Source organism: Polypterus senegalus, chromosome 17 (genome assembly GCF_016835505.1).
Source record: "Polypterus senegalus isolate Bchr_013 chromosome 17, ASM1683550v1, whole genome shotgun sequence".
NCBI classification, from domain to species: domain Eukaryota; kingdom Metazoa; phylum Chordata; class Cladistia; order Polypteriformes; family Polypteridae; genus Polypterus; species Polypterus senegalus.
In genome coordinates this window covers 91191046-91203233 of record NC_053170.1, presented here as the reverse complement: position 1 = coordinate 91203233, position 12188 = coordinate 91191046, and the positions used below count along the sequence as shown (strand labels likewise).

At 42.3% G+C, this 12188-nt stretch overlaps 1 protein-coding gene across 1 annotated transcript in view; it reads left to right on the top strand.

Annotated features, from left to right (window-relative positions):
- si:ch73-366l1.5 (FILIA-N KH-like domain-containing protein) overlaps window positions 1–11920 on the top strand; it is a 40704-nt gene extending 28784 nt beyond the window's left edge. The window contains exon 4 of the mRNA XM_039740411.1: window positions 10385–11920. Coding sequence (XP_039596345.1) covers window positions 10385–10571 — 187 coding nt within the window. The 3' untranslated portion in view covers window positions 10572–11920. The remainder of the gene's footprint in view (window positions 1–10384) is intronic.
- The last annotated feature ends 268 nt before the right edge of the window (window positions 11921–12188 follow it).

The window sequence follows — 12188 nt, the reverse complement described above, 5'->3', positions numbered from 1 at the left end:
CCGGAGTACACAGGGAGAACATGCAAACTCCATGCAGGGAGGACCCGGGAAGAGAACCCAGGTCTTTTTACTGCGAGGCAGCAGCACTACTCACTGTGCCACCCTTGTTTTGTTTTACAAATCCATATTCATTCATCCAAGAGTGCAGGGTGGGCGTGGGGGGAAGCGAACATCAAGTTTTTTTTGTCTTTTATGAGTTTATTTTAGGGCAGTATATTAGATAATAATGACGAGGTTTGTTTTAATGTACCACAGCCTGCACTGAACCCATGTGTCGACACAATTCTACTAATTTTGTTATAAATATAGAGCTTCAAAGTTGCATACTTTTGAAGGTTTCCCTTTATATTTGAGTCGCATGCTCAAAACATAGGGATGCGGAGCATGAACGCATGTGCTGTAATTTAAAAAATAATTAAATAAAAATAATAAGAGGCTTGTTTTAACTTACCATGGCCTGCAGTGAACAAATGGTTTCCATTTATATGTGAGTCGCATACACAAAACGTAGGTGACAGCGCAAACACGTTCGCTGTAATTCTAATATTATTTTCTTTTACTATATTTCAATTCAGTCAGAGTGCCATTGAAAATCGTTCTGCATGCCACAGGTTGCCGGCCCCTGGTGTAGCATAACATAAGATAACATAGCATCACATGACATCCGTCTGTCTATCCAGGACAAGGTTGCAGGTTCAACTGGAGTCAATCCTAACAATCACACAGGGCCCTAGTCTATAGCAGGGTGAACACACGTTCTTGTATATCGAGGCCAGTTTAGCATGGTTAATTCAACTAACCTGCATGTCTTCAGACAGCGGCAGGAAACTAGCAGAGACACGGGGAGAACATACAAACTCCATGCATGGAACACCCAGGATTTACCCTGATGTCCTTACTGTAAGGCAGCAGTGTCGCCACTGTCACCTCATAACATAGCAGAGCATAGTGTAAAATAGCATAATATAACATGGCAGAAAATAGCATCATGTAGCGTAGTATAACACAGCATGGCATGAAGTGGCATGAAGCAGCACCATACATGACATTCTCAAACCTGTCTAATCTAATTCAGGGTTCCGGAGATTGAAGGTTTGGATTTAAGATTATTTGGTTCTAAATAAGATGAGTGCGAGCACAAAATGTCAATGAAAACAAAAATGAAGTCTTTCAACCCTGGTGTGTCTGCATTATCATTTTTTTTTTCTGCCCATATATATATATAGAGGAGACTTCTGTATATGCCACCCCCTTTCACTGCCCATCTCTCCTTCTTCAACTCCTTCCTCTTCCTCATCAGAAATCCTCCCAAATCTAAGCTGATTCGACCCCTTGCTGCCAAATGTACTTTTGGACCTCCTGGTGGTCCCTGGGCACAGTGCACCCTTGCATGTTGGGAACCACTTTAAAGGTCAGACCCTGCCATGTTATGGTGCACTGGAGGAAGAATGAATTCTTCCCTTAACAGTTCTCCCTGATTTGTCTCTTTCTGCCTCAATAGTACCCAAAGAGGATCCATTTTATGGGGGGTAGCCCCTCTGGCGTGTAGGCGCGATGTGTCTGCGCTTTTTTTTTTTTTTTTCTCTCTGGCTTTTGTACTGAACCTTCACCTTAACCTTTTTGTCATGATGAATCAGGGTGTGATCCAGGCTGCGTCTTGAAATGTTAAACAGCATTGGTAAATACTTTTAAAGTACATTGTTAGGCAACCCACCCAAAAATGTGTACAGTGTCTTTATTTATAGCTGTCAATTTGCTGTTGCTTTTATGGAGTGTACAGAAGCCTTTTGAAGTTGGCAAATCACAGACATCTGGGAGTGAGAAACTAGTCCTGCTGCATTATGACGCTTTGTTCATTTATTTAAGAATGAAGTGTCCCTTATTGCCTCGTCAGACTGGTATGGCTGCTGGGATGGCGGGGATATTTCTTATTGTCAATGGTAGTCAAGGGAAATTGTGCAACCCTCACAGAATGAGCTAACTACACCCCAGTGCACTTTAGTGACATTTTACCATAACTGAAGACTCCTTGTTCACCTTGATGCTTATTAAAGAGGGCCGTGACCGATCAACAGATGCTTGTTTCAGCCAGTTTTTAATTGTATTTAGTGAACACCATCACAAGGTGCTTTAGAAAGCGTTCCTCCGTGTATCTTCTGTTTCCGCTTTTCTGCCACACTGATGTAGCGTGTTGTCATTTTGTACGTCGCTTAGCACATGCTTGTCCGAATTTAACTGGACTCTGTACATGTGTACCCTGGCACAGTACAAACGTGTTCACTGGAGTGATGTATCGCACTTCACGATCTGGCAGTCTGTTGGACGAATCTGTGTTTAACAGATGCCAGGAGAACTCGACCATCTGGACTGCGTGGTGCCTACTCTAAGAGTAATAACGGCAGAGTTTGGGCCTCTTGGTTCCAGTGAAGGCTGCTATTAATGCTATGGCAGAGGAAAGCCAAGCAAAATGACACCTTTTATTGGCTAACTAAAGATTACAATATGCAAGCTTTCAAGGTAACTCGGGGCCCCTTCAGGCAAGATGTAGGGCACTGAGTTGCCTCAAAAGCTTGCATATAGCCAATAAAAGGTGTCATTTTGCTTGGCCTTTCTCTACATTCATAATGGCTAACATGGTACAACACCCTACAAAGACATTTGTGGGCGACAGTTTATAGAAGGCCGTTCTCTGTTCCAGCATGAGTGTGTGTGCCCCTGTGCACAAAGCCAGGTTTCCATTTACTTTATTTGGCTGACACCTTTATCCAAGGTTACATTTCTTTTTGGTTTTCCAATTGGGGCACAGACCGGTCACGTGACTTGCTCATGGCCACAGAGTAGCAGAATTTGAACCCACAACCTCAGGGTTTGAAGTCCAAAGCCTTAACTGCCACACACCACACTTGCACAAAGACATCGAGGAACTCAAGTGACCCTGACCTCAACCCTATCGAACACCTTTGGGGGGGAATTGGAATATCAAGGTCTTCTCGTCCAACATCAGTACCTGACTTCACAAATGCTCTTTTGGATGAATGGGCACGTATTCCCACAGACACACTCCAACATCTTGTGCAAAGCCTTTTCAGAAGAATGGAGGCGGTTGTAGCCACAGTGGGGAGGTCAACTCCATATAAATTCCCCATGGTTTTGGATTGAGAGAGGTGTGACGGTCAGGTGTACACAAACATGTGGCCAAAGGCCACCCTGCAAGCTCTATGCCGCAAGTCTGGCCCTGCCGTATACAATTGTTCAAGGTTTTTATACATGTAGAGTGTAAAGTGGGATGTTTGTCTTGCGTTTTGATTTGAATTTAAAAAGGCTTTCCCATGGACCAATGAAAGTATGCATTTAGTACAGCTTTATAATAAATGTGGCATGTAGTGTAATTGTGAGTGTGCGTGTGGACACTAGAGGGCACACTTTTAAATAGATGCTCACGTAGTAATTTATAGCTGTAGGCCTTTTGCAACCACTGGGTGGCACTGTTGCCCAAAAAGTAGCTTTGAAGAGTCCCTCATAATAAATATACCATTAGGAACATAAAAGTAATATTTGACAGCCATTCAAGTTCCATAGCCACATAAGTTGATGTTAGTACTTTTTAAGATAAATGGGCTCATCGGGATCACCATCAATATGAAAATATTTTATAATGCAGTTTACAATCCATATGTCTGCTCTTATGTTAAGCTCAGTCTTGCTTGTTACTCAGCAAATGGGAGGTCAGTAATGGAGAAGGTCGGCACACCTTGCCTATCTTAATTCTTTCATAGCTCTGAGGCTCATACTGGTGCTTGAGGGGTTTGTTTTCCATTGCATGACAGGTTGGGTAGATCTGTGAGGGCTAGGCATGATTTACAGCTATGTTGAGCACGACTATGTTAATTACTGCCTCCGCATTTTTGTTGTGGCCATTCATATGAGCCCTGTGGCAAATGAAGCCATTTTCTTCTAGTGAAAAAGTGCTCTTCACATTTTTTTATTGGGGTGAGGGAGGGATAATTTATTATTGCCAGCAACCTTCCCACATGCACTTCAGAACAAGTCATCCACCTGCTGCTAAGCATGTCTCGTAGGGCTAAAACTGGAGAAATTTGACTCATAAAATTCTTTGCATTGAAACTTGGCTTAATCTATATAACTACACCTCAGCCTGCTCGGTGTGTTTCGTATCACACTGTGGATGCGTGATGTGAAGACGCAATTTGATTGTGCAGAATGGGGAAAGGGAGAAAATAGTAAGGGCCACAGTGAAGAGCCAGGCCAGCGAAAATGACTGAAAGTGTCAAACGTTTGGGATAAGAGTAAGGTTCAATGGCCAGGGGGGACAGAAAAAACAAAAAAACTCCAGACGGCTGGAGAAAAATAAAATCTGTAGGGATTCCAGACCATGAGACCGCCCAGTCCCCTCTGGGCATTCTACCTAACATAAATGAAACAGTCCTCTTTGGATTTAGGATTCTCACGGAAGGGCTTGATGATGATGATGGTCACGTAGACTTCTGCCTTTTAATCTGTCCATCATTGTTGGAGCATAATGAAGCCGGAAAGATCAAAGAAACCGGAAAAAGAAACAGAAAAGAGAGTAGGGGTCAGTACCGATTTTAGAGCCACCATGAATAGTTATTTTGAGGAAATTGAACATATAGAGTATCAGGATTAAGTTAAATTAAGATTAAAATGAAGTTATAAAAAGGCCATGTTAAAGTAATGTGTTTTCAGCAGTGTTTTAAAGTGCTCTACTGTATCAGCCTGGTGAATTCCTACTGGCAGGCTATTCCTGATTTTAGGTGCATAGCAGCAGAAGGCCAACCGCCTCACCACTTCTTTTAAGTTTTGCTCTTGGAATTCTAAGGAGACACTCATTTGAGGATCTGAGGTTACGATTTGGAATATAAAGTGTCAGACATTCCCATATATAAGATGGAGCGAGATTATTTAAGGCTTTATAAACCATAAGCAGTATTTTAAAGTCAATCCTGAATGACGCAGGTAACCAGTGTAGTGACATCAAAACTGGAGAAATGTGTTCGATTTTCTTTTCTAGTTAGGATTCTAGCAGCTGCATTCTGCACTAGTTGCAAGTGATTTATATCTTTCTGGGTAGTCCTGAGAGGAGTGCGTTACAGTAATCTAGTCGACTGAAAACAAGCGCGTGAACTAATTTCTCAGCATCTTTCAGTGATATAAGAGGTCTAACTTTACTTATGTTTCTTAAGTGAAAAAATGCTGTCCTAATGATCTGATTAATATGTGATTTAAAATTCAGATTACAGTCAACAATTACCCCTAAGCTTTTTACCTCCGTCTTGACTTTTAATCCTAATGTATCCAGTTTATTTCTAATAGCCTCATTGTATCCATTATTGCTAATCACTAAAATTTCAGTTTTCTCTTTATTTAACTTGAGAAAATTACTATTCATCCATTCTGAGATACAAGTCAGACATTGTGTTAGTGAATCAATAGAATCGGGGTCATCAGGTGCTATTGATAAGTACAGCTGTGTGTCATCAGCATAGCTGTGGTAGCTCACGTTGTGCCCTGAGATAATCTGACCTAACGGAAGCATGTAGATTGAGAAGAGCAGCGGACCCAGGATAGAGCCTTGTGGAACACCATATCGGATATCATGTGTCTTGAGTTGTAATTCCCACAACTAACAAAATATTTTCTCCCTGTCAGGTAGGATTCAAACCAATTTAAGACACTGCCAGAGAGGCCCACCCATTGACTAAGGCGATTTCTAAGAATATTGTGATCAATGGTGTCAAATGCAGCACTCAGATCTAAGAGGATGAGAACAGATAAATGGCCTCTGTCTGCATTTACCCGCAAATCATTTACTACTTTAACGAGTGCAGTTTCTGTGCTGTGATTTGTTCTAAAACCTGACTGAAATTTATCAAGAATAGCATGTTTATTGAGGTGGTCATTTAACTGCATAATGGCTGCCTTCTCAGAACTTTACTTAAGAAAGGCAGGTTAGAGATGGGTCTAAAATTTTCAAGAGCTGAGGGGTCAAGATTATGTTTCTTAAGTAGGGGTTTAACTACAGCAGTCTTAAGACAGTCTGGGAAGACCCCCGTATCTAATGACGAATTTACTATGTCAAGAACGTTATCAATTAGCACGCCCGATACTTCTTTGAAATAATTTGTTGGTATCGGGTCAAGGACACAGGTGGAGGGTTTTAATTGAGATATTTATTTTTTGTAAATCAGGTAAATCTATCCTAGTGAAAGAGTTTAATTTGTTTATAACAGGATGCTGGGGTTTAGGAGGATCCTTAGTGTTGGGGAGATATACTATGTTATTTCTAATATCATTAATTTTTTGATTGAAAAATACAGCGACAGCCTCACAGGTTTCACTGGAAGCACTTAGGAGGCATTCCTTTGAGCTACCTGGGTTTAGTAGGCGATCAATTGTAGAAAAAGTAGGCGATCAATTATAGAAAAAGTAGGCGATCAATTGTAGAAAGACAGAATACATGTGTGTGAATGAGAGGGAGGTCAGTGGAGTGGTGAGGATTCAAGGAGTAGAGTTGGCGAAGGTGGTTGAGTTTAAATAATTGGGATCAACAGTACAGAGTAACGGGGATTGTGGAAGAGAAGTGAAGAAGAGAGTGCAGGCAGGGTGGAGTGGGTGGAGAAGAGTGTCAGGAGTGATTTGTGACAGACGGATATCGGCTAGAGGGAAAGGGAAGGTCTGCAGGACAGTAGTGAGACCAGCTGTGTTATATGTGCTGGTGACGGTGGCACAGGAGACAGAGCTGGAGGTGGCAGAGTGAAAGATGCTAAGGTCTGCATTGGGTGTGACGAGGATGAACAGGATTAGGAATGAGGACATTAGAGGGTTGGCTCAAGTTGGACAGTTTGGAGACAAAGGCAGAGAGGCGAGATGGCGTTGGTGTGGACATGTGCAGAGGAGAGATGAGGGGTATATTGGGAGAAGGGTGCTAAGGATAGAGCTGCCAGGGAAGAGGAGAAGAGGAAGGCCTAAGAGGAGGTTTATGGATGTGGTGAGAAAGGACATGCAGGTGATGGGTGTGACAGAGCAAGATGGAGAGGACAGGAGGATATGGATCAAGATGATGTGCTGTGGCAGCCCCTAACGGGAGCAGCCAGAAGGAGAAGCCTTTGTTTTAGGCGGTATGTATAGCTTTTTAAAGTACTATGTAATTAATATATTATTTTTGTATCTGTTTTTGCGCTTCAGACAATGTATTCTTTAAAACCCAGAATGTAATATGGCTTTAAAATGCACTAAATGGATATAGTTGTGACACACAATTTTATTGTATGCAATTTAAGCAGTACAATTTTTTTTTTCTAAAAAGGAAATCAATCAACTGTTAATTTTAAAAGGGATGTATTTTCTTTTTTGCACATATTGCTCTTCAATAAAGAAAATGGATTTCTTATCCAGTTACACGCTTTAATCAATGGAATAATTAGTAGAATACTCAATTACTTAAATAATCGATTGCTGCAGCCCTAGTGTTTGGGCCCAGCCAGAACTTGGGTAGGAGACCATCTAGGAAGAGCTTGGGTTGCTGCTGAAAGAGGTAACGTTAAGGAGAACTTACCCTATGGTCTGAATGTGGAATCTAATGCCCCAGTGCAGTGATGGGGAGACACTAAGATGCTGTCCTTAGGATGAGACATAAAACCGAGGTCATGACTCTCTGTGGTCATTTAAAGATTCTTGGGCATCCTTTGTAACAATGTCCAGGATAAACTGCCCACCACCGTGTAATCATTCTGCACCCCCCTAATGACCCCTGTCTCTGCCACCGCCTAACAGCTAATGTGTGGCGAGTGGACTGGCACATAAATGGCTGCCATCCCATCATCCAGGTGAATGCTACACATTAGTGGTGGTTGAAGTGGCTCCCCACTCCATGAAAGCGCATCGAGCAGTGATCAACGTGCTATAAAAAAACTTTTTTTTTTCCAATTTTGTTGATGCCTTTGTCTGGGCTGACTTTCAGAAATCAAGATATGTTGCTACTTTTTGAAGATATTTTTACAAATCGAGCACTTGGTTACTTTAAGTGACTCGTTCAAGTGTTTAAAGTACAAACCTGTTCTATTTAAACATATTTTCAGCTACTTAACTACAACAAGTTAGACTTGCTTTTTCCAGGAGGAGCTGCTTACTCCACCCTTTTCTTTGAAAAGTAAAATACTGTACTGTACTTTATACAGACCCTGTGACCCTGTTCAGGACCAAGTAGGTTAGAAAATGGCTGACTGCCTCTGCATATTTCTGTTTTCTTTTGAGAAAGTTGCATAACAGGGGGCGCTGAACATATAATTTGACATTCTTACTAATTGCTGCCATCTTACTGGGTTGTCAAGGGTATTGTACAGACTTCGTGGCATCTACTATGCTAGAGCCTGCGGGACATTTTTCATTGTTTTCAAGCCAACAAACTTGCTTTGGTGTACCATGAATGTATGCAACCAAGATTGGCACCCTCCACGTCCTCAGGTAAAACTGAAAAAGCCAGACGTCACTTGTAGACGCATTTGCTAGAGTTACAAAAAAAGCAAGCGGTGGATCGAGATAACCGACGCCATTAAAATCCTTCTAGCTAAAGTGTAAGTGGACAGAGATTGTTTAACATTAACAGAAAGTGTAGTTGGTTTACAAAAAATATTTACTATTTATTTCTTTTCTAAGACATGTTCAGTGCAATGCAACTTTTGACAAGCACCTCTGGATATTTTACTAAGTCTCAATGCCACTTTGGATGGTTGAAAATATGTTGTCAAAATTTTAGTTTAAGTTGTTTCCAAATTTTGTTCAATTAAAAGGTTCTATATTTTGACTGCAACTGCCATGCAATATGATTCCTTCTCTTCATTAGTGCCACCCCCCTTGAAAACTATCACTTTATGGGGTCATGTGAACCTGTATTAATACTTGTGTGCACATTAAATTGTTTTATTGTACAATTCTCATGACAGTGTAATTATTCTTAGCCAATCTACTGCAGTAATTGCAGTGGAAAATGTGGTTAACATCCACACATGCATGGGAATAAAATACCGTCAATAGTGTGAAACCGGGATAATTTTGAAAAATACCGTGATATAGAATTTTGGTCATACCGCCCAACACTACTGTACGCATAAAAGAGTGAGCCCTGTGTTGGAAATGGTGTCAAATCCAGGTCTGCATTGCACCCAAGGCTCAGGCCCCCATGACTGAAGTTTATGTTGTGCTACAGAATGAAGCCCATTTAGCCTGAGCATCGTTCCTCATCCATGTCTAATATAAGTAGACATACAAATGTGACTTTCTGGGTATGACACAGTGATTTGGTAATTACATGAGAAGCAGCAGCGTCCCCATGGGGAGTAGTGACGGCACAGAGACTGGGGAGTTTGACGACAACTCTGCCCAGCAAATTCATTTTTTTTTTTTTCAGTTCCATTCATGTAAAATGCAAAATTACCTTGGATGGCCAGAAATGTTGATGACACCTCAGTTAGACCACATGAAACACCATGGCTCCCTGTGGAACAATTTTGCTGAAGTTCAGATTTTATTGGGTTATCCTGAGTAGAGCCTGCAGTACACTTTTTTTTTTTTTTTTTTGGGAAATTTCAAAAAGTACTCGCAATTGAGGCTACTTTAATGTTCCAGATTTACCCGCGGAGAGGTCCTTTCAACTCAGCCGCTTCCTCTTTTTGTTGCTGCACCTTTTGTGCTGGTGCTGACCTCTTTTTATGACTGGGTGACTGTCTCCGTGTTCATCGATCCAGGGGTCTCGAGAAATTTTAATCTGCCACTTTACATAGTGAAAGTCTGACGCTGCTGCCGCCATGCGTCGTGAAGTAAGGGCTGTGGCAAACCTCTGTCCCCTATCTGGGACCCCGACGTCTTTCTCTTGAGAAAGGAGCGAGACACCCAAGTGTCATGATTAAGCCTGGTCACAGGTTTTGCAACTTGAGTGAAAAGTTCTTGAAATTGTGCTCACCCACAGGTTTTAATGAAAGATTTTTTTTGAAAAGGAATGAGAGGAACGCTGTTTCATTTGTGGTCTCGTCACAAAGCCCTCTTCTGCTTCGATAACGATGGAAACAAAACTAAAGATCGTCTTTGTACGACAGAACTTAAGTCACTTCTGAAGTGCAGGGTTAGTCATTAGCCGCTGATCCAATAGTGAACGCGGACTACCACGGTGTGGTTTTGTCTTATTGTGTCACGCATGTCTGTCATCTTCCCCAGCTACTCAAAGGTAAGCACTACTGTGCAAGTCGGCCACTTCGCTGTGGTGCCAGTTAAGAGATAGTGATTGATGTCTGTGTTGGTAACCTGACAGCCCCTTTTGTTACTCTTTTGTTGTGTTTTTTTTTTGTTTTAGAGTGCAACGGGAGCAGCTTGCCGCCATCTTCCGACTGCTGCAGCAGAAGAAAGAGACATTTGGGGAAATGTCACCAGGAGACATGGAGGAACAACTGAAATTGTACTCCAAAGAGATGCTTGGTGAAGCCCCAGATGGAAGCGCCAATGAACAGCTTGGACTCCACACGCCATTGATGGACTTGTAGGACACTACGCCTTCGTCAACTGTGTTAGTGAGAATAGTGGATTACTTTGTTCTTATGAAAACCGGTACCCATTGCCACTCTTGGTGACTTGTTGCCCAGACATTTCTAACTCTTTTTAGATTTTCATTTGAGTGAAGGCAGCAGAGTGACTCGTAAGTTTTGTAAGCATGCTGGGCTGTGCCTATAAGACCTGACATTGAGAAGCGGTTGGGTGTCACATTGCTAAATCCTCACTACCACCTTGTGAAGACCATGCTTCAACCACTGAAGACCATAGCACTGGCTACCTCAATTTAGGGTTTTCTCTCATCTTTCTCTGCAGGTGGACCTTTTATGTAATGATGGCATGAAAACATGCCCCGTGGGGCTAATTGAATGCATAGTAAGGGACACCTTAGGCCTTGCTTGGCTGCACACAGCCTCGGGTTTGACTGCCTAAGGCTACTGCTTCAATCAGACGGGCCTGTAATCGGGCCTTTATGGATGTGCGGTAAGCAACATATTATATTGGCAGTAAACCTTTTTGGGGAAAATTTACCGATGTACAATATAGTGTCCATAAACATTATTCACCACCTTGGGAGTTTTTTCCATTTTATTTTTATACAGCATTGAATTCAGATGGATTTAAATTTCATTTCTTTTTGACACTGATCAACAGGTAAAGACTCTTTAATGTCAAAGTGAAAACAGATCTCTGCAAAGTGGTCTAAATTAAGAGTACAAATCACAAAATGGTTGATCACGTAAATCTTCACCCCCCCTCGAGTCAGCATGTAGTAGATGACAGACTTGAGTATTTGTGCTCAGGTCTCTGTGTCTCTCTCGGCTCTGCCATTTTTCTTCATTCTTACTGCTCTCTGTGCCGCACTCCCATAAAGCTGTGACTGATGAAGTACCCGGGCAAAGGTTGCTGTCTGTACAGTCCCTCTAGCTTGTTACTTCCTCCAAGTTCTCTTGGTGGCCTCCCTCATTAGTGGATGGCCCGCTTAAGGCAGATTTCCAGCTCTGCCATACTCTTTTTTTTCCATTTCTTAATGACCGATTTATCTGGATATTCATTGACTTGGAATTTTTTTTTTTACCGCCATCTCCAGACTTGTGCTTATTGCTTGGCCTGTTCTTTTGTCTTTACTGTGTAGCTTAGCCCACCATACAGACTTGCACCACCACCAAGTCAGCCTTGCCACATTTTAGTGCATTTAGATACCATCAATTGAAATCCCAGACAGGTGACCGCCATTGAACTAGTTTTGTGACTTCTGAAACCAGTTGGTGGCACCAGTGATGATTTAGGAGTGTCAGCACGGTGGCACAGTGGGTAGTGCTGCTGCCTCGCAGTAAGGAGATCTGGGTTTGCTTCCCGGGTCCACCCCGTGTGGAGTTTGCATGTTCTTCCCGTGTCTGCGTGGGTTACCTCCCACAGTCCAAAGACATGCAGGTGAGGTGCATTGATGGTTCTAAATTTTCCGTAGTGTGTGCTTGGTGTGTGTGTGCCCTGCCCGGGGGTTTGTTTCCTGCCTTGCACCCTGGGTTGGCTGGGATTGGCTCCAGCAGACCCCCGTGACCCTGTCGTTGGGATATAGCGGGTTGGATAATGGATGGATGGATATTAAA